The 25625-nt window shown below is 42.4% G+C and overlaps 1 protein-coding gene across 2 annotated transcripts in view; it reads right to left on the minus strand.

The window, feature by feature from the left end:
* Nucleotides 1–25625, minus strand: part of PLXDC2 (plexin domain containing 2) — a 234388-nt gene that overhangs the window by 24110 nt on the left and 184653 nt on the right. For both annotated transcript variants that reach the window (XR_014517570.1, XM_083467510.1), the window contains exons 7-9: nt 20558–20657; nt 10701–10796; nt 9306–9387 (exon numbers count right to left, since the gene is read on the minus strand). Coding sequence is in view for 1 of the 2 variants with exons in the window: in XM_083467510.1 (XP_083323636.1) it covers nt 9306–9387; nt 10701–10796; nt 20558–20657 (278 nt within the window). In the remaining variant the exon portion in view is untranslated. The remainder of the gene's footprint in view (nt 1–9305; nt 9388–10700; nt 10797–20557; nt 20658–25625) is intronic.

Below are 25625 nucleotides of genomic sequence, written 5' to 3' on the forward strand. Positions count from 1 at the left end.
AGTGTGCAATATTGGTCTTATATGGTCCCAAATAAAACAACCACTCGGACCCCTGGTGGCTGTGCTCCACGCTAGGTGTAGCTTCCAGACAGTCTTTACAAATTTCCTCATGTACAGCACATTATAATAATCTGAACATGAGGTTACCAGGGCATGGTACCTGTTACTAAACTATTCCATTCCAGTAATGGCTGTAGCTGGCACATTCCTTGCTACTGAGGTCACCTGAGTATATAGTGCAGAATCAGGAAGTATCACCAAGCGACAAATCTGTTCCTTCAGGTGAGGGCAAACCCATCTAGCACAGACCATAGCTCCAAATCCTCAACAGGGATCTGTCTACCATCTGAGCCTCTATCTTGCTGGAATTCAGTTTCTGATTATTTACCCTGATCCAGCCCATTACTGCCTCCAGACACCAATCCAGCACTTGCACACCTTCACCTGGAGAAACAAGAGCTTGGTGTCATCTGCATATTGCTTCCAGGCCATTTACCAACAGCGGTGTCTAATTCAATGTGAATATGAGTTACTGCCCTCAACAAGCCTTGCAAATCTGAAATCAATGGAACCAATTCATCAGGATTTAACTCAACATCTATTAATTTTCATGGGAACTAAGTGGATCCAGAAAAAATTGTCTGTTGCTAATTTTGTTTAAAGGATATTATTAGTGAGTGTTCACATTCTATGATGACCTCAAGCCTTACTCTGACCATCAATCATTTATATCCCATCTTTCAGCATATAAATCCATCTAATCCTCATTCATAAGAATACACACTATATTGATGGGCTGGCTACGTTTGTAGTTGCCACCAGATTTAGGGTTGGAACAGACGAATTCTTCTAGATAAGGCCAAAGGTCTGTCTAGGCTAGCATCTTGTTTCCCAGATATCTATGGGAAGGACATGAGTACAAGAGCCTTCTCTTGCTGCTGTTCTCTAGTGGCTGGTATTCAGAAGCATGGTGCCCCTGGTCTTGGAGGACACATATAGCCATCGCCACAAGCTCTGAGCTTTGGAAGTTCTCAGAGATCACGAGACCAGGGAAGATCCTCCCACTCACCACTTACTTGGGGCTGGGACAGGCACCATAAAAATGCTCACCAGAATAAAAAAAAAGTCCATGCTTGCTGCTGGCAAGAGTATTAGCAGATCCATATTGAATGGCTGCCCTCCTATTCCAGATGTGGAAAGCCTAGACAAATCGGAAAGGCCGATTGACATAGGCAGATGAACGCAGTAAAACTCTTAGACTGATTTAATCAACACAGACAAGAAACAAGCTAAGGAAAGCCTTGAAGGTTCTATGACAGATGGTGTTTGTTCATTGAGCTTGGATGGTGTGGGCTCTAAGTTTAAGGCATACTGGAGTTTTTTCCTTCCCCTCTGGGTTACATTTGTCTTTAGATGAATGCAAAGTCAAATTAAAGTGAACACACAGCAAAAACAGTCAAATGCTGATTACTGATGAATTATAGAAGAGTAGGGGCTCATCAGTTTTCTCATTAGGAATACCCATTAGCACTCATTACACCTAGAGGTGGGAAGCAAATGGCTTAATTACTGCTATTATATAATGTGTGCATTGGAGGAGTCAGCAACAAAAAATATCTAGGGTGGCTTTTCATGTAACCTTTTGTAGTTTGTGTTGTTACTGGAATCTAAAATGCACCCATTTTAGCACTGGAGGAGAATTTCGTTTGCTCTGTGTTATTAAGTGAAGCAACCTAATTCTCACCTTGTTCCAAATGGTTTGGAACAAGATTATCCTTCGGATGATGCACTTCTCTGAATTTTGTGATACTGTTCTCTGCTTAAAAGTGTATCAATATGTGCAAAAAGATGTGTATTTTATGATAAAACATGTTTAGAAATGCATGTATTATGATAAAATACAGACTGATCTGTCCACCATTAGCCTACATGTAAATGTTTCCCCATTTCATTTAAAAATATGTAGGAGAGGGAGCATGTTTGCATAGTTCATTGGCAAATTGCCTGCCTAGTGCACCTATCCACCTTGCATGACAGATCCGTAGCAGTTGTTGTTAAATTTATTACCCGCCCTTCAGCAGCATGTCCCCGGATGGGTTGCAACAATTTAAAATTCAATATTAAAAACAGTTAAGACAAATCGCAGTCACAGGAATATAGCACATGTGCCTTTAGCTATCTCTGTCCAAGTACAAATCAGCGTGGGAGAAACTCTGGAAAACAAAAACGCAGAAGCACCATGGGAATGACCAGATGCAACTGGACCAGTCTCCCTCAGAGGAAGTTGTGTGCTATTACAATCAGGGAGGCCGCACATAGCTAGTTTCCCACACAGTGTTTATGCTGGTCTCAGGCTGCATCCAACTTGGGAAGCACTTCCACACGGAGACACATAAATATATTCCGTCATAGACAGAAAGGTTTATGAATGCATGAAACATGTACCTCCAAATACTAAAATATATAGAAGATAGCTGGAAAATTACCTGCTTTCAGAGTGTTTGCTACAACTTTGCATTGGGCCATAAGGACCTTATGACACCTAAACCAGGGTTGGCTAACCCTGGTTCAAGCCAAGGGCTGCATAGGTCCATGATCAGCAGTTGAGGGGCTGCATGTCAAAGTTGGTGTGTCTGATGTATAAAATTGTGTGTGGACATTTAAAAAGGGGGAAATTTTGCTGTGGTGGGGGCCACAATAATCTTTCGGAACCACAGCAGAAAACCTATAAGTGTGGTCACTCTCCCCCCTTTTTAATGACTTTTTTGTGGGGGAAGAGGAACTTTTTGATATCACAGTTTCAAATTGTGGTACCTATGGGAACAGTCAGTGAAAATAAATGAATTTAAAATTAAGGAAGAAGACCTGAGCTAAAATTGCAGCCCTGCTTCAAAGATATTTGGTATCATCTAAATGCAAGCAATCCATAAATACAGCTGATGCCAATCATGTGAGCCTACTATATTGTTCAGGGTAAACTGAAAGCTTGCACTCTCTCGTATCAACAGTTCCATACACAGCATATCTGTATGTGTAGCCATACACACACACTCTAAAGAAGGCAGGGAAAGCTCTCTCAAACAATCAGAAAAGCTTCCATATCACAGGAAGGTTTATTGTGCTCCTACAAAATATGCCTGATGGATCTCTGTGATCCAGATCCAGATTAGCTCCACTGTCCTACACAATTGTCATAATATCAATACTGCATTTTCAAATAATAGGTGATTTTGTATTAGGTAAGTATCTACCTAAGTATCTACCTATGACCCTACAGTTTTATGCCCCAGTAAACTTCAATATAATAACTTTACAAAGCATCACCTGTGCTATTGCCATTTACATTCAAGTCCACATTAGCTTAGTGTCTGTTTATAAACTTAAACTTAATTTCTTTCTTGGGCAATTACCTTTATTTTCGAGAGAACTAATTATTTCATTAGTATGAGCAAGCAGGGGACACGTTGCTTGCCCTTTAATCAAGCCTGCCCATAAACGCTTTTGCTGTTATGGATGCTCAGCAATGGTATATCAGTTAGTACTTCTGTATACATGCTTGGCTAAACCTAAGAAAATTAGGGCAGCAAATTAGGGCAAGCAATCACATCAACGACAAGTGTTTGGTGAGACATCTAGAGTCAAAGCAAAACCCTTCCAAATTGTATGTAGACAGCAACAATGAAGACCAAAATGGGAAAATAGAAGTGGCAGAGAACCATTAGCAACTTCAGATCCTCACATATAGCAATATAAGGCAATTTTTTTTTCATGATAAGATCCTGTGTGCAGTTTTATACAGTGGTATCTCGGGTTGCATATGCTTCAGGTTACATATGCTTCAGGTTACAGACTCCGCTAACTCAGAAATAGTACCTTGGGTTAAGAACTTTGCTTCAGGATGAGAACAGAAATCGTGCTCCGGCGATGCGGCGGCAGCGGGAGGCCCCATTAGCTAAAGTGGTGCTTCAGGTTAAGAGCAGTTTCAGGTTAAGAACTCACCTCCAGAACGAATTAAGTACTTAAGCCGAGGTACCACTGTAACAGGGATAAGGAACCTCTGGCCGTCCAGATGTTGCTGGACTCCACCTCCCTGCCCATTGGCTATTCCTGACCATTAATGATGCTGGCTGGGGTGATGGAGTCCAATAATGTCTGGAGGGCCACAGCTTTCACATTCCTGTGTTAGAAAATCAGGCAATCAGTTTACTAAAGGTCATTACAATTATCGTGACAAAACACGCAGACATCCAGTCAATAAAAGCTTTTATACAACTAAGGATAAGAGGTGCTCATTTTCCTCTGCAAAAGCACATTTCAGGTTTTCTGCCACTACAGCAAAACTGGATACTTCACATGTTAAGTGTTTGTCCTTATTGCACAGTGGGAATTTTATTTTCGTCATAAATTATGGGCTTTTGTTCCTGATTTTTTTTTTTTAAAAAAAGGTCAAATAGGAGTTTTAATTTTTATTCTTTTGCCCTTTCCTTAGCTGTAAGGAACTTGAAGAAAATATTCATAGGAAAAGAGCAGGTCATATATATGGGACAATGCAAAAGATAATGCCTAAATCTTCCACAGTTTGCAGTCCAAACAGAGGTGCAATTTGGGGGTGGGTGAAGAAGAAGGTGTAGATGAAACCATGCAAGATAAACTGATTGCAAACAGAAACAATTGCAGACCTGGAAACATCTTTGTTCTATTGGTAAATAAATGGCACAGGATGAAATTTTCAAAGCCATAAAGGCTCTTTGCAGTAAGTCATGGAAGGTAATGTCAAGGAAACAACTTTTCAAAATGTGTCTCTCTTTAAGATGTTGAAAACAAGCCCAATGTCTGGATGGGTTCTACATCCTGTTCAATATAATAATCACTTAATTTATTTTTAATGGTTTGCTGCACACGTATTAGATACACCTTTTTTTAAAAAGGGTGCAGATCCAGTTCCAAAAGCTGTAGTTTATGGTTCCATGAAGACCATTGGCTATTTCTGTCACTGCATTTTGGCTGTTCCAAGTAGCATTTCTTTGGTAATCTGCTAATGTCCATCTGTTCTCATTTAACCTGTTATATGATAGCAGGTAAGTATACATGCATTGCAGTTGACGTTAACCTGAACCCTACTCTAACCTGAGTTGCTAGAATACCTGCTCTGATAACTGCTTCCTCTGGCATCTTGGGAGAAAGAAAAATGCTACTTGCCTGTAATTTAAAATAAAAATAAAAATCCAATTCTCAGGGATGGCAGGGTAAGGTGGTTGCTCCACTCTACTTTGTGAAGTAGAGCTAAACTCTTAGAGCTAGTCTAGATGTGCAAAGAAATGCATGTGTGGAGGTGTCATGCCAGTGCAGATTACGGGACTGGAGCATTACCACACACTGCTTGTGGCCACATTTCTAGCTGTGTTTGTTGAAGAAGAAGAAGAAGAAGAGTTTGGATTTGATATCTCGCTTTATCACTACCCGAAGGAGTCTCAAAGCGGCTAACATTCTCCTTTCCCTTCTTCCCCCACAACAAACACTCTGTGAGGTGAGTGGGGCTGAGAGACTTCAGAGAAGTGTAACTGGCCCAAGGTCACCCAGCAGCTGCATGTGGAGGAGCGGAGACGCGAACCCGGTTCCCCAGATTACGAGACTACCGCTCTTAACCACTACACCATACTGGTAACCACATTGTTGCCTTATTACAATCTCATCTCATGCTGCTTAACTGCAATACCCAACTGTTACACCTTTCTTGGACTCCTGATGTTCCCAGAATGAACTCAGGCCCTGGTCTAAACTCGGATGAGCAGGTATGCTGGTTTTTATTTTATTCTAATACAATGTACCATCACAAATTGCCGCCAAACTCTCCCCACCCCATGCTGGTTTGATGCTAAACACTAATTTGTGATGTTCGAAAGGGATCTTTGGTTTTCAAATAAATGTTCTATTTTGATGCAAAAGGTACCATTTTTCCACAACAGGAGCTAAAACTCCAAGACCATGTTATTTGATGGAAATTGCAGTTCATAAAAGCAGTAATACTGTGAATGAGGAAATGGACAAATGCAATGAAACAGCAGTAATCAATTTAGAGGCATTTCCGTTCTTACCCATAGGGATTTGTGAGTAGGCCACCCCCACCCTGGCACACTTTTCTTTATTGGAAGCAACGGGACAATGACATACTTTACCAAAGGCAATCATTTACAACACGCAGCATGCTCTAAAAACACAGGAGATAATTTTGTGGGGTTTTAGCTGTTTTTAAAAAGCAAAACTTCTCCCCCACCCACCGCCACCACCATGAAACGCAGAGACACATACACCCCAACATCTCTGCCAGTTCTTCCCTTTATCAGTCAATGTGGCAGTAGGAAAAGCATGGGGGCTAGTGAATTCTTTCTAGCTAGTTTTCAGATCAAATCAGAAATGATAGTCACCAAACCATTGCATAATGCAATGTGGGGGTGTGGGGGAAGAGGTTGGGATCTAGAATTTTAGGGGTCTACTTGTAAGGGCCTCCAGCCATTCGCTCTACAAGTGATCAACAGCTCCAGAGATAGCCAGGTGGGGAGATAAGAATCTGGCCTGCTGGGCCAAAAAGGGTCCTCACCCCTCCTCTAGAGGAAGCATCCTGAGAGCTCATGGGAACTCAGGATCCAAGCTGTTGACCCTCCCGAGGGAAACCTGGATCCTTCCCCAAATGCTCACAGATTATTTCAGACATCTGCAGTCCTGGGCACTGGAGGGAGAAGCTATATTGGGAACTGTGCTAGAAAGGACAGAACTGTGTGCCTGAGTGCATATGGACCGGAAGCTACAACATTAACAAAGATGGCTACACCTTACAAAATCTTAGCATGTTTTGAACCCAAATCATGAAAACATATATTCTGATAACAAGGATTAGGCTTGTAAGGAAGCTACTGTTACACACAATGCAAATGGTTTGGTTTATGGGGAAATATGCACCGAGTGCTTCCAGGCAAAGGATAAATTTGGTAACAGGCCATTGGGATATCCAAAAACAGCTCATTGGCAACTGTGCTTTTGTTTGATTTAGTGGATTTCCTTCATGAAGCATGAATAGGGATTACATTGGAATATGCCCTGGCATTTTGATGTCAATGAAGTTCTGAGAATGCTGCAAAATTGGGGGGGGGGGGACACCACTGCATGCATCAGGAGCAACCACTATAACACAGTCAGGACATGGGGTAAGTTAGATTTCAAAAGTGGTGGGAGAAGCCTAATACAATACTGCTGCTTTTGTTACATGCAGGTCTGTTTGGCTCTGGGTCATAATCTTCTTCTATGAAGATATTTTATTTAGGTATAATATGTATAATATATGTCAAATATTGTTGCCAAAACTAATTGACAAATTAATTAACCGATCTCAAAGGGGAAAACTGAATGATACAACTCAACCCAAGAAGGGACACTCAGAATTCCAAAGAACATATGCAACCTTTTAATGTCAGTGACCCTTTGTCTGTTCTCTCCCAGACCCTCATTAGATCTCTGCAAGCCTCAGAAAAGCTAAAAGTCTTATTTTCTTTGTACATTTTCCTTTCACTAACGACAAGAATTTCTGAATCTAATTTCTTGGGCTAAAAGCACAACAAAACCTAAAGCAAAAACGAAGCACTAATACAGCCAGGCTTGTATAACAGGAGTTTCTGTTGAATTCATTCAAGCTAACCAAGGTCAGCAACTGGGGAACGTTTTAAAAGCTAAGACTGTGTAGAATGATTGTGCTCTTTGTATTCCAGCTATTTTGTGAATTACAATTTGTCCCTACTGCTGCCATACTTGATGAAACAGTGAAACATTCAATGTCAATCTTTCCCGATGACCCAAATGAGTGTACAATCTGTATACCTGTCTACAGAAAGAGTTGTAGCGTACACATGTGCAGTTACTCACTTGTAACACTCACAAATTTACAGTCTGTGTACCCAACACCTGAGCTGTAGAAACTACCAAGTGTAGACTCTTTTACACAAACACTTGTACCCATTTCTGTAAAACATATGAACAAGTCTATTGTTAGCAGTATACAGTGGACCCTCCGGATATGAACTTAATTCATTCCGGGGGTCCATACACAACCTAAAAAGTCCATATCTGAGGTGCCGCTCCTGCACATGCACACAGCACAATAGAGCGCTTCTGCGCATGCGCGTGCAGAGAAACCCGGAAGTGTATACCCCGGAAGTGTGTGCCACATTCACAACCCAAAGTTTATGTATCCAGAGGGATACATAAGTAGAGGTATGACTGTACTAGTGTTTGATTCTGTAACAGTGGGGCAATATATTGGTCCCACATGATGCATTTGTTTGAGGAGGGGAGTCAGTGACAGCCTTTCTTCAAAGGTTTCACCCAGTGGTAAATTTTGAAGTGCAGGAGCTCATCATAACAATCACCACAGCCTTCCCCCAAGGATAGGCATAGGAACACTCTCAAAGAGAGTCTAAATATGTAGGCAACAGTGTTGAGCCATTATTTAACACAGGTATGCATACACATGAACCCACCCACCCAAGAGCAGCAGTTCATAGTGTACTGCTCAGTTTATTAGGGTAAGCATGAATGAATACAATCCTGTGCATAGTTTCCTGGGAGTAAGCTCTCTTGAGAAAAGAAAAAGAAAATGAGAGAGAGGCACAACATGGTGCAGATAATGTCGAGTAGGGGGCAGGAACTAGAGTTGTGGTGCTCCTCACCAGCAGACACCTGTCAGTCACAGACCTGAAGGAACTGCATTTCACACAGCAGTTACTATCAGAAAAAGCACACTAAGCAGGAATGCACCCCCCCACAACAAAATATGTAGGCAGATCAGCAAAGAGAGAGGACCTAGCTAAAGGACAGATTTTCAGTTTCTTGCAACAACCATGCAACAATCTAACTCAAGCAAAAATGTGGCCCATCTGGAAATGCCCTGAATATTAAGAAAAGTCCAAGGACCTTTAAGGCTGTTCCAGTCTATTTTCTCTTTTGACATAGCAACATGTTCCCAGTCTTCTAAACCATGGTTTAGAAGCCTATGGTAAAGGGTACATTGCCCTGGAGGTCAATTCTTACTGAATGAACCTTTCTCCCCAAGCGTGGAGTATGCTGGCTGGTCCTACAGGGATTCTGAGGAAGGAACCTTATTACTTTATATATCACAAATTGAAAGGTCAAAACCATCACTTCAGTTGCCAGTAAGAAATAAAAGAATCCCTATGCATTATATAGGGCAAGAGAAAAATGGATTCATTATCAGTGCCATTGTATATCAAAGGCCAGAATTAACTAGCTTTTCTTACCTTTGGAGTTTATTACACCAGCTGCAGTTGAAGCCAATCTGAGCCATGACACATGGCCCACAGCTGTTAAACTGGAGGCAGGCTGCAACAAGAAAAGACCCAGGCAGATAAAAACTTCACCCTGCAAATATTTCCTACCACCAATAGTTTTCTAAGGACTAAAATAATGTATTCTCCTTAGAATAATTGGTGCATAAGTGAGTTCCAACCATCTGTCATTAGAAAGAGGCTACTATGACACACTATGGAAATAGGCACCACCTATGAAATATTGATCTTTGAGATTCAATTTTAATCCTGTTTGTAAGTATACTACCATTTCTGCAAATCTTCATTTCTTGCCTAGCTCCTAAATTCGCCTTTTACCATGAAAGCATTCAATTATTTCTTTATGTCTCTTTCCTTTTGAGGTCTTACATTTCACGGCATATAGCTAATGTTTTTGTCATATAGACGTAATAAGCTGGGGTAGGAAACTGTGTAAGAGCTGTAATTGGATTAAGAGGGGGATGGGAGCCGACTCCAGTTTCTACTGATGGTTTGTCTAGCAATTTACATTCCAAGCTTTCTTTAAAGTGCGTGTGTGGATGAGATACAAAATAAGCGCTTGTCACTACTTCCTTTGCAGGGCTTATTATGCACCCATGATCACTTGGTGATCAATATACAATGGCCAGATATTGGATGTTGGGATATACTGGTGTTATCTAGAGAGTAACCAGTTAGGTATGTCTGGCCTTTTAAATGTAGTTCTTCACATTTTATTTTGTTCTGGTGTGTGCCCTGATGTCTCTCTCATGTATTTATATTTTCCTTATTTAAAGTAAATATACAATAAACAAAGGAATTAATATTGAAAAGTACAAATGCAACAAAACAACAACACTGCAGTGTGTGGATGAACAGGAAGAAAATCATGGCTGCTTCATCTTCTGCCACTCCTGCTGTGTTGTGCTACTGGGAGCTAAGCCACAGTTTGGCTTACTGTCAGGCTCATGGTGTGTTGCTCTTCAAACAGACATGAACTGTAACCAAGGTTTCTTTTTGGCTTACCACTCACTCATGGTTTGTTTGGGGAGACAAACCACGAGCTGGGATGCAGATGTAACAGTAAGCCAAACCATGACTTAGCTCCCAGCACAGCAGGAGTGATGGAGAATCAACGAGGTTTAGCTCCTAGTAGCATGGCAGCAACAGGAGCGGAGAAGCAGCAATTTCCCCTGTGTGCGTCAACGTGCTGTACATTCAGCTTTAAGCCATAGTTAACTATCATTTAAAGTGACATGTGAACCAGGCCATCGTAGGCTAAGAGGGAAGATGTCTCTAAAGAATTTTAAAACTAATAGACTGTCTTTAAGAATGACATATATCATGTGCTTCTTGGTCTGTACTTACTGGGTAGAGGAATCATCTCAACAGCTGACAGATTGGTAACCTTTGACATTTGAAGCTCCACCCTGTGGTACTCATATATCGTTCTTCTACGGACATCTACCAGGAAGGAAACAACAACTTTAAATTCAGAAGTTGAACATGTCTGTTGCTGACTGCACTGCAGGAAGCAAGCTCAGCCAGTTTAAATGGTTTGGAGGTGGACCTGAGGGAAGACAGGCTTGACCCAGGTCCGTCCCCAAAATTCTGCCCAGCAACCTGGCCGTGATTGGCCGATTCAAACTCAAAGTGACAAGGTGTCCTGACACTCCTTACAGCTGGCTGAGCCGGATGACGTTGCCAGCCAGCTGTGCAGGAAGTTTTTGCCCTGCTCCAGCTTGCCTGTGGGCGTGCTGGGTCACAACCGCTGCTTGCCACCAAAAATGGTAAACAGTCTTTTCTGTCATGGTGCCCAGAATACGGCAGGTCTTATCCAGCTGGCTCCGGATGATTTTTGAAGATTGCTGGATGATTTTTTTGCAGGGCAGTCAAGACTCAATTGTTTTCACAGGCATTTTGTTGCTGAGTATAATATGATTTATTTCAATGCTCCCGGTGCACTTCTTTTGTTTGTGTGCTGCAATTTCATTCAGTTATTTCAGACATGTCGTTTGTAAGCCAACTTGTAAGCCTATTTGATTACTGCTGACAAGCGGGATAAAAAAAATCCTCAAAATAATTAGGTATCATTGGTAAAATATAACAGCAGTTTATCACTCAGTTTTGTTTACAACGTCCTCCTTTGTAATGCAAAACTTTCTCTGAAACTTGGGAGAGTTCACCGAAAAGTTTAAATGGAGGCCAGAAAAAAAATCACGCATCAACATGTTTTCATTGGATCATCCCACATTATCTCAGAAGTAATTTTGGACAGGATTATAGTTTCCGCTGGTATAGAACTGAAGCCAGAACTTCTCCTCAAGGCAGAATGTTAATTGCCAAGCCATGAATTGATTGCTTTGAAAGGCTTCTGCAAATATTATTTATGAGCAAAAAGATGATAAAAAATCAGCATCTAATTCTAGCTTTCCTATTCATTATTTTATTATTATAATCATGTTCAGGCCTGTATGACTACAAGACAAGCTTGCATTTTCATACTATAACACTGAGAAACTATGATGACCTTTTACTCTGGACTTCCGAGTTCTTACAAACTTCTACTGAATGCAATTAAATTCATATTCATGGGGGTGGGGGTGGGGGAGAGAAGGCACAATTTATAGGCAGGCCAGGAAACAAATTGCCTATGACTAGACGAATGGGGGATTATAATGCAGGAGGTAGGAGAAAGGTAATGAATGGTGGGGCCTCCGCGCCACACTGAGCATCAACCAGAATTGGAGAAGAGAGCAGAATCAGAGCAGATATGGATTATTAGATTTCACAGAGAAGCCCAGCATGAAGAAGCAACACCTATTTGGATAATGAACCGGAAAGAGAGAATCAACCAATCTGCAGGATCAAGAAATCCTGATCAACATCATTGACCCCTTTCTCACTGAGGGAAACAAAGGGATCAAAACAAAGATCCTGGAAAAGGATTTTGATCAAAGGACAGTGCTTTACTCATATCCCAAAAGGAGCTGGTAAACAGAATCCTTATAATCCTGAAAAGGATTAATCCATCTCCCAAAGAGGAAGGCTTCTTCTTCCTCCGGCTTCTCCACGTTTTCTTTTCACTTTCCCAATATCTTGGCATGAGCAGCTGAAAAACAGGGAATGTAAGGAGTACAGGTAGCTGCCTCAGACAGAAGGCAGGCCCACACCCTACATGTAAAGCATACCCAACACACATTTAAAGCACTCGACTTTCCTCCAAAGAATTCTGGGAACTGTAGTTTGTTTAATGGCACTGGGAGGCTGGTAAGGGGAAAACTATAGTTCCCAGTGTTATCTGTGTGGGGTAGAAATGTGATTTAAATGTATGGCATGTATCTGCCCTAAGTCCATTAAGTTGAAGAAGAAGAGATTGGATTTGATATCTCGCCTTTCACTCCCTTTAAGGAGTCTCAAAGCGGCTAACATTCTCCTTTCCCTTCCTCCCCCACAACAAACACTCTGTGAGGTGAGTGGGGCTGAGAGACTTCAAAGAAGTGTGACTAGCCCCAGGTCACCCAGCAGCTGCATGTGGAGGAGCGGAGACGCGAACCCGGTTCCCCCAGATTACGAGACTACTGCTGTTAACCACTACACCACACTGGCTCTCCAGTTCAGTATTTCCTGCACTGACCAGCAGTAGCTGTCCAGGGTTTCAGGCAGGGGTCTCTCCTGGAGAGTCAACCTGGGACCTTCTGCATATAAAGCGGGACTGTACCACTGGGCCAGGTGATTAGGGGGTCCTTGACATGTTACCATTTGGGACCTTCTTTTTTTAGAGCTATGAAAGAGGAGCCTTCCTATCCCATTTGCCCCACCTTGAGGTCTCATACTTCCACCTTACTTCCACTGCGGTACTGAAACCCAGACAGACAGAAACCATTTGCAGGAAAAACATTCCCCACACAGCATTTAAAGGGCTGCATTCCCCTCTCAGCTTAGTCTACCTCACAGGGTTGTTGCAATGATAAAAATGAGGTTAGTGGCAAAGCCATGTCCATTGCTCCGAGTTTCTCAGAGGATAACAATGAAAATCAATCAGCAGATATGATTCCTCGCTTACCTGCAAGCAAGATGGAGCAGTGAGTGGCATTCTACTAATCTGTCATGTCAATGAAAGGGCTGCCGTTAGCGTAGCGGGATTCCCCACGCCCCACTCCCTTTGTCTTGTGCCCTCCCCAAATCTGCTCTGGAGGGCTGGGGGAACCTCTAGAACAGACTTAAGGGTCAATTGAGGGAGGAGAAATGAAGTATTCCGGTCACACAAGTGGCAATCCTTATGTTGATGGGACCCTGCCTTAGCGTGGCTACAACCCAGTGAGTTCAACAAAGCAGCCAGTACTGCCTGTTTAGCAGCAGTAATTTCTGTTATATACTGGCAAGGCTCCCTATACCCAGAGCACAGTGGAGGGTGCTTTTGTTCTTATCTTGTTTCATAGGCACATACTGGCAGGATGTGGCACAGAAACAAATCCACAAATTATTCTACTTAACTTCTTATCATGGCTGAGCACCATCATTGCCAATTAAATCAGCGTGTTGTTTAGTTTAGGGCCAATTCTTTCAAACCCTCCTGATGAAAGGCCTCTCTCCCCCCACTTCTCTCTCTTTCCCTCAGATGTGAACGTAACATCCTATTAAGTGAATAAATTACTGCCACCCAGCCAGTCTGAATGAATTACTAGGAAGATTCTGGGCTAGATATCTATCCTGGAAGGTCTGATACCTGTCTGGCGCTCCAAATGCACTGGGCTAGAACATGTGTGCCAAGGCTAAGCTAATTTGGGCTGGATCTGAGAACCTTTGTTGCCAAGCGGGGAAGATTTATTCCCCCACAGTGACTTGCCTGTATGATGCACCTGCCAACACAGAGCATTGCAGGGATGTGTTTGAAATGAACTCCTGCCAGCGCCAGCGGCTTTAATTTGTTTCCCCCAAAGAAGTCGGGTCCTTCAGTCCAAAAAAGCAAGCCAATGAATACCTAAATAAAAATGATGGCATTGGCACTTCAGCTGAACCTTTCAGTGTTCCGTCATTAGCAAAGGTTAACTCAGGGCACACTGGCTTGGCATAAGCTGGCAAATTCTGAATGCGCTCCTCAGGAACAGTATGAGAAAGGGATTGTAGGAAGCTATTAGGCCTTTGTGACAACACCTCTCACCAGAAGGGAAAAGAAAGAAAAATGCCCACAGCTGAACTGCTAAGGTGACTGGCTCTAATAGTGTAAGGCTGAAATCCTATGCCAATTTATCTGAGAAGAAGCCCCAATGAAATTAATGGGACTTACTTCCGAGTAGACATATACAGGAATTTGGGAAGAGTGAATGTGTCCATTTCAGCTTCTCCTTTTTCTAATCTTAAATTCACTTTCTATATTTCTGTATCAGTTTGCATTTTAAAAAGGCCTCGTGGATATTGACCAGCATTTTACTGTGACTTTCTCCTAATATACAGTTTTGCATTCAGCTTTGCCAAATACACACATTTCCACCCCAAAGCACTTTTTCTGATATAATGCATTTTCGCTTGTTAGTTTCACCAATAACCGTCAATAACCTCTTCACAGATAACTCAGAATCATACACACAGAGAACTCAGAAACATAGGTCGGTGCCCTTAAGAAACTACAACCCCCAGAATTCTTTGGAGGAAGAATCTTGTTTGAAGTGGTATCATAGCATTTTAAATGTGTGGCATGACTGTGGCTCAAGAGCAGGCATCAGCACTGCTGGGCCCCACTGAGGCTCTGAGACCCAAACAGAGTATTCAAGGAAGCCAGGTACTAAAAATGAGCCTGACTAGAACCATCTTTTGTATTCTAAATCAAATCCCCATGACCCCTCATCAAACACAATATTAAAAGCTGCTTTTTAATGGATGAACACTTGAGGAGGAGGAGATGTGACTTGAGGCTGAGCATTACAAATATGGCACAATAAATCTTACAGTGTAGTGATTACTGTGAGCATCCTACTGGAAACAGGGACTGGCACATCATCTCAGAGGCCAGGATCCAGGAGACACAGATGTAATGGGAAAAGGGGATTCCTGGAGCAAGCACATCACTGCAAACTCATATTTCCTACTGACCTGTCAAAGCAGATCCACATCCTTTAACCTTCTTTCTCCCTCACTTTGCCTCTCTGTCACTTGCCCAATACTGCTACCTTCCCCTTCTCTGCCTGGAGAAGCCAAACAAAGGTAATGCACAGCTAGGTGCTGGGCTAGACGGTGCTCGCGTCTGAGTTGGCACCCTGCAACTTTCTCCAGTCAGTGAATGAAGAAGAAGAAACCATAGATCAGGAAGCTAGAGAGTCAGGAAGAACAAGACTGAAGGACTTGAACCTGCACTACAGCCACTGCTTTCAATGCCTGACACCTAAATTGAGAAGGCAAGGTCACAGCACAGATTAGGAATGTGCTACCAAGCCCTCTTTCTCCTATCTATCTATAGGTTAACTGAAGGAAGTTCATGAAAGGAAAGTGTGCTCTCCCTTCCTGTTCCCCACATCCCCATAAACCTTAGCTGGAAGGTTGGGGACCCACCTGAACAATGTGGAATGGGCTACAGGGAGAGGGAAGAGCTGCCCTCAATCTGACCTGCATTAAGGAAGTTCAGAGTTTTACACAGCTTCTTCCCCTTTCACATATGAAAACTTATTGAGCAATGTTGGATGGGCTGCAGGAGGAGTAGAGAACTTCTCCCAGTTGGTCTTGGTTTTTAAGGTAAGTTGAACTTCACAGAAGAAATCTTTCCTGTACCCTCCTTCCCTCTGCCCCCAGAAAGCCTCTCTGGAGATTCAGCAGTCCTTCTGAACAACATGAGACAGGAAACAGGGAAGTTGCTTAACTTAAGGAAGTTGATAGGAAGAAAGCTTCTTGCTGCCTCCTTAACCCCAGCAGCTTCTGTGTCACCTCATTCAACATTTTTCATTAAACGCCACACCCTTCAGAGGTTTTTGGAGCGGGTGGGTTACAGGTACCGGTAGTTGAAGAGGGTTGAACAAGATGGGAGACTTTAGCTACTAATCTATTTTAGGCTCCAATCCTTAAGATCTGTTCCTCCAGAACCACCCACTGGACCTCCTTCACTGTACTCCTCTTTGAGTTTTCCAAAGCTCTGCTCAAGTATATTGGTGTGTGTTCACAGTGCATCTGTTTTTCTTCACTCAGAGCCCAGGAGAGTGCATTGGGTCTGTTTTTTGTTATATGGCTATATCATACATTTAAAGATTTCTGAGTGACACTCATCACTGAATGTCTTATGTTGAGTTTTGTAGGAGAAACCAATGGCTGAACTGAATCCAAAGTCATTGATTTCTGTGAGTTATTATCAAAGAGATCAAAAGTTTGTTATATTCCTATCTATCTCAATTTTAAGAGGATAACTATACGAGTGAATGATTTATTTCTAAGACAATCATTTGAATTGATTCTTTCTTACAACCGAGGCGATAAACTGTCTCAATGTTTAGCCATCTATGGAAAAATCCTGTAGGCTAGATCAATATTTATACTGTCTATGCTCAAGATCACTTAACACAGATTAATTACCCCTTAGCACACCTTCACTGCCCCTTTGTTCACACAACCTGGACTATTAAAGGCAGGAGAAGTGCTAAATCCATCCCCCCTCGAATGCATTCAGTGAAATCTAACAGGTGTGGATCCATGGTCCTAACTTAACTCTAGTCAGTGACAGTGCTCCTGCAGAAAACGACTGTCTTGACAGTGAAGATTTTCTTTAGAGATTACTATCAGGCAACTTCCTGCAGGTTAATTTATATACCAGTGTGAATATGCCCTGTGCGCCAAGGATCTCTGTTATAAAAAATCCCCATCTATCATAGCCCATATGAGTTTTTGACAGAGTGCAACAAATACAAATTTAAGGAGACTTAAAGGCCTTTTAAAATGGTTCAATCCCCAATGCCGAAAACAGTGGTGGTGCCTGTGGCCACATTGCCCAGAGTGAGTCCTACCCTACCCCACCCCTGTCCAGTGTTAGTGGTTGCTGAGTTATAATAAAAACTCCATGCCATGTGGCTTGATATTAGAGAAATACTATCCATGTCTATTTAGAAATATCCAAATAAGCCCAATGGGACTTAGTCCCAGGTAAGTGTGTATGGAATTGCAGCTTTATTCTCCTTGCAATGGTTGTCATCGCTCAGTAAGTTACCACAGGGCAAATTGTCTTTTATCTACTCTATATCTGGGCTTCAGACCAATTATTATTAATCGGGACTGTGCAGAATTATGTACTGGTCCAAAAATTCTTTTGCTAATTTATGAATTTGTGTACATCTGTTGTGCAACTGTTTCCATCCATCTACCCAATTCTATACTATATCTGCAATAGAATCATAGCAATCTGTATGCCAATACATGTTTTGCTATGCCTCATCCCAATAATTATTTTCATTAAAGATACGAGAGTTGTGTGAATGGTCTTGGGATTTCTCCCCATGGCATTTGGCTCACAAAAAGTTGCCCTAGAGGGAAGGGTTGGACTTCTAGAATAAAGTGGGTAGGGAGCAAAGGATGGGGAAACTGGCAGAAAATGGGTATGGCAGATGCAGGAGGTGGGGACTGGGAGAAATGACCCTTTCCTGCATCACTGCATAATGTATGCCTCCAAGTGACAGAATCCTCAGTTTGTTAATTTAATTATTTCATAAAATCCATACACCACTCAAATGTAAAAAAACCTCAAAGTGGTATACAAAAGATAAAACCATAAAACCAAGAAAAAAGTACAACTCTACTTTAAAAGTAGGGTAGGGCCTCTCCTGCTAATTTTAGGGCACAGGCGTGCTAATAAAGAGAGAGACCCATTCTCTGTGGTGATGCCCTATCCGTAGAATGCCCTCCCTTGGAATCACATATGGTGCGTATGCTTTTTTATCATTCTGGCACCAATTGTTTGTTTGGGCATCTGTAGGCTCCTAGTGTTTACATGAAGAAGTAAGGTTCTATGGCTTTTATATACATTGAAACGTGAAAGTTTCTCCTGTGTTTTTATCTATTCCTTTTTATCTGATTGTAAAGAGCTTGCGATTTTATTTCTTGCCCAGCCTGGGATTCAGCCCTTTATGTATTTAGGTGTAAGGAGATATAGAACAATGCTTATATATCTCTACGCCTCCTGCAAGAAACACATAGTCCAACAGAACCATCTAACAGGCTAAGGAAAACTTTCTCACATCTCCCTTTTGCAATAATTGACTGGGTTGATTTATGGCCCGTTTAGCATCTTTGAAAAGACAAGAATGCAAGAACATGCACACTTAAGGAAAAGCTGACATAGGCTCTCTTTGGCCCAACTTGATTTATTTTGTCAGGAGAGTGGTATATTGCCTGCAGTTTCAAAATATGTATCTGCTTTGCAACGACAGCGACGAATGAGCCTTTTCTTGAATATTACATACCAAAGGAGCCAAAAGAAACAATTTTTTTTAATAGGAAGTGGGATCCCCACCCATAGCTGTCAACTTACAGATTTGAAAATAAGGGACCAGCAGCCTCGAAAATAAGGGATCAGCAACCAAAATAAGGGATTTTCCGGGCACAGGTATGTTCAACTTCTGAGCCCCTCAGAGCCAAAGGCAGAAAGCCCAGCCAGCAGCCAGACGAAGCCTCAAGCGGTGGTTCCCACAGTGCAGCAACCCGGCAAAGGGGATACAGCAAGGAAAACCACGTCACCTCTCCGCTGGGAAGTGCTGAGCAAAGGCGAGTCCCCAGCAACGTGGCTGATTTGATCGGCACAAGGCATGCAAGCTCCACCCCCCAGTCGTTCTTAGACTCCTTATTGGGTGAGCAATGTGGCCAAGCAACACAGTTGGAGCCTCCCTCCTCCCTGGCCGGCAGGGAGGGAAAGGAGCTGCTTCCTTTGAAACCCGGGAAATTTAAGGGACATCATCAATAAGGGACAGCAGCGGGACATAGCGCTAGGATAAGGGACTGTCCCGCCAAATAAGGGACGCTTGACAGCTATGTCCCCACCCTTTACAAAGAAGAATTCTCAAATAGCTGCCAGTACTTTTGTTTCCAAATCCTGAAGCTGTGGGGCTGCTGGCTGCCCAGCCTCCTGTGCCTCTGTTCAAGGTCCCTCTGCAACACGTAAGACCTTCTAGAAACAGCTTTCTAGAAAGGGATATCATTCCTTAGGCAAAGCATACCCTCCTACACCATGTTGACACATCAGGGCCACGATAGTGCTAAGCATGGAAGTGCCATGACAGTGTTGATTCTAATGGTCTCTGCTGTGATACGCAGCAAGGACACTGGAAAGGGATGGCCTGTAATCATTAGTCTGCCAACAAAAGGAAGAGAGAATACTAATTTCAACCTTGAAAGCTAAACCGGAGAGCCAAAGCAAAGAAGATGGTGCCCAAAGTATTATTAACACACGGTGAGACGTTTTCCTTGGTTTTTAATGAAGGTATCCTATATTTGCTCTAAACTGTGCTGTCTTAATGAAAGGGAAATCTGTACTGCTGAACAGTTACAATTATGTGAGCAGCTGGGATTAGTTAATTTCAACAAATTTACGTGACCAGCCGGGTATAGGCTCCTTAATCTCCCTTCAAAGAATGAAGAAACTGCCCATGGGAAATTCCAAGACAGTGAAAACAATGTATGGAATTTTCTTCAAAGCAAATCTATTCTAGTGGTAGCCAGCCCAGTGCCATCTAGATGTTGCAGCCCATCAGCCTCAGCTAGTATGAAGGATGATGGTAACTGTAGTCCGACAACATCAGGAGGGAACCACGCTTGCTACTGCACGCTGTTCTGATAAACATTGTTTAATTTATTTCAGCCAGCTTAGAAAGGCATCTTATGTCCAATTTCTTTGCCTCTTCCAAAGCAAAATAAGAAATAACAACAAAACCACAACCATACAATTACTATTCTGGAAAACATGAAGGAGTATCCCATGGAATACAGAATTATACCATCTCTCCCTTTGGGCTAACAGCCACATTTGACTTTATCAGCTCAAGACAAACAATGAAGCAATGAACAACTGTGGGAGTTGTAAACCAAAATGAAATTATATTTAAATTAACAAACTGAGACTTCATAAGCATTTTATTTTCTGTTTAGTTAAAACATATTTTTGATCTCTTTAAATTTGCTTTCCACTCAATCATCCCTTCCCTTTCAAACACACACACAGGCTTACGTAACATTCATTAGCATGCATTTAAAAAACATACTGGGAATTTGCTGGATCCTGTGGACAACCACAAAGGCATCTGACAGGCCCACCTTCACAGGGTGGTTGGTTGAACTGATCTGTGTCACTGAGACAGGAATCTGCAAGACAAAAATAGACAAATGCCATATGCATACCTATATATAAAATGCTCTCTTCTACCTGTACCCTACAATTTAATTGATAGAATCAAGTGCTAAACAGAGTCAGAGCAATGCATCTGAACCCCCACCAATAGGCAGTTGCCCAGTGATGCCAACCTGTAATGGCATTTCTACTCACCAGCACAACCTTGAATTGTCTTCACATTATCTAGATTCTCTGTACAGCACCTTTAGGCCTTTTATTTTTCCTTTTAATGAAAGGGACAGCTGGATGGGAGCTGACAAAAATAATACTGAAGTGTACTATGAGATTTGGCTCTGGTTTAGTACTTCAGTTTTGATGGACTTGTTAATCAATCCCTCATAAGTACTTTAGCAATTACAATTTCTAGCCTACCTTTCAGTAATCAACGAGGAGAAAGTAAATTTACTTTGCGCCAGCCAATTATAGGCTTCATTGTCAATTCACTGCAGGGAAGAAACTCGCAAAACCTTGAAGTACAATGAATATTTTTTCCTCAAACAGTTTAGCTTGCTTATTGTGTAAACAGGCTCCTCTTAATGCTGTTTTGCTAACACCTAATACAATTCTGCACACAGAGCCACACAGAAACTATATTACATTGGGAAATGAAATCTGTTTCTATTACTGAATATTTCATAGAAACTCTGTTAACTTTTGTAAGCACTAAAAGTGATAACCCATTTTGGCTAAGAGAGGGAAGTGGACTAATATAGTGAATCTAAGAATAGTTTTGTTTTAAAGAGCTGTGATGTCTATTGCAGAAAGCAATCATTTAATCTTTGCATAAGCGGGAACAAAATAATGCTTGTAAGTAGTGCTAATGTTCAGTGCTGCAAGTCTTCCACGCATAATAAACCACCACTGAAATATCTCTACATTATTTGGTGTATTTTTTTCTGAATTTTCCTAAGGCGACAACTCTTGCCTGCTCATTTAGGCAGTAATGAGCCTCCAGTCATATAATCACCAAGGAGCCATTACAGAAGTTGTAACATTTGCTGCCTTTGCAGAATGTATTGTGGGTGAGGAAGGAAACAGAAAATAGTTCTGGGATAGAATGTGAAGAGTTTCTTTGGCTACATGAACAAAGGTATGTGATGCTGGAAAGGAGCCAGAAGTGGCTGGATCCCATGATGGTTTATCTTCTAAGAGACAATAGTGACATTCAAGCATCACAACATGCTTTCATGAATTTTGGGCTCATGTGCTTCCCCTTCTTCCTCTCTTCTTTGCACAAAATGGGACCAGATTTAAACCTTCTGGTCACAGTTTGTAACAAAACAGTTTCTGGATATGCAAAAATTTGCTAGTTAACAAACTAGGATATGGTTTGAACCTGGTTTGTTTGTTTATTTATTTATCATTACATTTATATCCCACCTTTCTTCCAAGAAGTTCAAGGTGGTTTTCCCACTCCCCATTTATTCTCACACCAACCCTGTGTGGTAGGTTAGGCTGAGAGGCACTGATCGGCCCAATATCATACTTGATTAACAAAAACATTCTATGCAAATGCTTTTGACTGTGGTTTGCCTTGTGCATCGTCCAGGAATTTCACCTCCAGCAGCACAATAGTTAATCATGGTTAACAATATTTCATACAGGCCACTGTTTCCATTTAATCCAAGAACAAGAAACAGTTGTTTGTAGAAACCATAGTGAAATCAGGATCAAACCAACTATGGTTTGTTACAAACTTTGGTTGGCCTGCAACGGCCTGCCCTCATTTAACTGCTCATTTTTGTTCCCCAAAATATACGCAGTGCTCATGTCTGCCTCCTGACAAACTTTACTGTGAACCATAGGTGTTGCAGAGGAAGAAAGATCAAAGCGCCCAGTCCACATCATTAGGTCACGCTGCTGTTTTGGCAAGGGCTGCCTACTGAGAAGAGCGATTGACAGTAGGAAAGTCCCATGAGTAAAGCAGGAGTGAGGAAAATACAAAGGGTGTCAAGAATGACTCAGAGGCTACTGCCAGAGGACAGCTGAGTGCTGGGACCCAGAAGGCAGGAGCTGAGTTGAGGAATCAGAACTGGAGGGGCTAAACCAGGTGTCACTGCTAAGGCCCACACAAAGCCAAGCCAGAGCCAAAAACACCTTGCTGCCCAGACATAGTCCCAGACAGACAAGGAAGTCCTTCAGGTCTAGGACAGCTTAATGACAAGCCTTGGTGGGCAGGGTCAATTCACAGCCTGAGATCATTTCACAAGCAACATGTTCTTCACTAGCTAGAGAGTATCAGCAAGATATTTCCAAGCTGCAGTTTTGATAACCCACCACATGGGGCAGAAGCACCCAGAACTAAAGTTTGAGAACAACAGCTCTAGAAGGTCCTGACATTGTGCCTTGTATTTTTAAGGGTGAATCAGTGCTTAATTTTCCTTTAAAAAAACTGGATCTACTATTTATGTTGATGCCGTGAACAGTTGACAAGAAAATCATTACGCTGTGACGAAAGGGCTAGGGCAGCATCTGATGATAGGCAATGGACAAGCTGACAGGAGAAATGATTTGTTTTCATGTTAATATTTATTGGTTGAAACAAAAACTTCCTACTGCACATGAGAGTCATAGAAACCATACCAGGAGAATGTTTTTTTCAGTGCCAGCTGAGACATTACTAGAGTTGGCTGGCAGGTGCAAATCAGTAGCAGCTGATGGGGCAACCCAGAGCTGGTCTCCCATCACTGCAGCTCACCTGGGCTGGCCTGGGGTGGGGCGGTGGCAGGGTCAGGGCTGCCCAGATACTAATGTGGTGCCAGCCTGGCTTTTCCAACTGGTGCATCCATACAATCCTGACTTGGCCACTGCCCTGGCCCATCCTGGTAAGCTGCCACAGTGCTGGTGTCTGGAGGGCAGCTCTGTCCAACCACATCAGATTGTTTTTTAATATTTATTAAATTTGTATACCGCCCTTCATCCAAAGATCACAGGGCAACATGAAAATACAAAATGAAGACACAAAATACACAATAAACAAAAGCAAAGCAAACCAGTAACTCCCCCTTCCACAAGAGGACCTGTATGGGCAATCTATCCAGAAGATATTTGTATTTTAAGGAGTTTAGTGATCAAACTTGGTCATCTCTTCCTGCTTCTGTTTAATTCCCCTCTATATCTCTTGTTAAAGTTATTTGATGGTTGAGAGCAGCCTTTAATGTATAACCTGGTGGAAGGAAGAAGTGAAAGTGATAGGTAACCTTCTGACCTTCTTTGATGGTAGACATTGTTTGGAGGAATGTGCGGTATTGGAAGAGGGGGCTAGCTAATTAATAATCTGCACTAGTTGGTCTGGCAAGGTATGTAGGCTAACAAGTTAGCTATCTTCAAATCGGATGGTTTTTGGGCATAGTTCTGAGATGCATGGACTGATCGAAGGGCTGTGCAAACGAAGGCTACTGAGAGGTCACTTCGCCACTTCTTGAGAAATTCCCAGTGGCATATTGAAGTGCTTGCTTGGTAATGTATATAATGCTTGCTGTTTAGAATAAAATCTTTAACCTTTCACTCACTTGTGCTTGTATTGCTTCTGAATCTCATTAAAAGTACCACCTTGCATTGGGCAAGACAGGACCTCACCTCTTATTTCCATGGGTGCTAAGCTTGTAAGCCAGTATGGTATAATGGTTAAGAGTGGTGGACTCGTAATCTGGTGAACCGGGTTCGATTCCCTGCTCCTCAGCCTCACTCACCTCACAGAGTTTGTTGTGGGGGAGGAAGGGAAAGGAGAATGTTAGCCGCTCTGAGACTCCTTCGGGTAGTGATAAAGCGGGATATCAAATCCAAACTCTTCTAAGAGGCTTGAACCCTCCAAACCAAATCCAAATTGTATGGGAGAGCACACAGAGCTATTACTGTATTGGCCCGAATATAAGTCGCACCTGAATATAAGCCGCACCTTTAAAATTGGAGGGAGGAAAAGAAAAAAATACCTGAATATAAGCCGCTCCCTTCCTCGCTGCTCCTGGCTACATACTTGGGGGGGGGGGAGCCACGCTGTGTTGCCGGCGGCCTTTCCCTTTCCTTGCTCTCTCCCTTCCCAGCCTTGGGGAAGAGGACGGGGGACTATGCGCAGGGCGGGCGCTGCTTTGCCGCACTCCTGGCGCTGTTTGCCCTGCACTCCTGGCTGCATACCGTAAGGTCGCATATATAAGCCACACTTTAACTTTTCACGGTTGGAATTTGAGAAAAAAGAGAGGCTTATATTCAGGCCAATACGGTATATTTAACTAAAAAGACAGCCAAACTGTCACATTAAAGGGCCTAGGGATGTAAGCAGTGAAACATCAGGGCAAGTTAGTACACAATATTTATTCCATAAAATGGGATTGCCGGTTTCCCTCATGCTGTATCTTAGAAGAAGCTGCAGTAATCTTCTCTGATGCTATATTGAACACAAAGAAACTCCCTTGTGAGCAGAGTACTATTTACACCCATTAGATTGCTCTAACACCATCCAAACTCTCCTCTAAGCTTTCCATCATGAAATCAGCCTGGTGCCTTAATGTGATGTCAACTCGCCCGGTGCCTGGGCAGAGGCTGCACAGATACCCAGAAACCCCTTTGCAGCTCCAGGAAAGGGTTGGTGTGGGAGGACGGGGTGCAACTGCATTCAAAAAGGAGGATTTGGGACCCCCAAATCCTGAATTCAGCTAGCTCAGTAATGTTTATTTGCTCTAAATTATAAAAAAAATCATTGCAAGTAATCTTAAACAAATGGCATTATATCTGTACTCTATATTCAGTTAACAGTCAAAGTAATTTTCTGCACACTCTTTGTTCCCTTTTCTTTCTTGTGGGGAGAATAATTCCTCACTAAAACCTCTAACCACTGTGCCATACCTCCCAATGCTTTCTGCTGTAGCTTCTTCATTTCCTGGATTAGTTCTGGAGGCAGATTTGGTCTGTGTAAAAATGTTACTGGGGGGCAAGGGAGGCAC

This window comes from Podarcis liolepis (genome assembly GCF_965112155.1).
Source record: "Podarcis liolepis genome assembly, chromosome: 12".
NCBI lineage: Eukaryota > Metazoa > Chordata > Lepidosauria > Squamata > Lacertidae > Podarcis > Podarcis liolepis.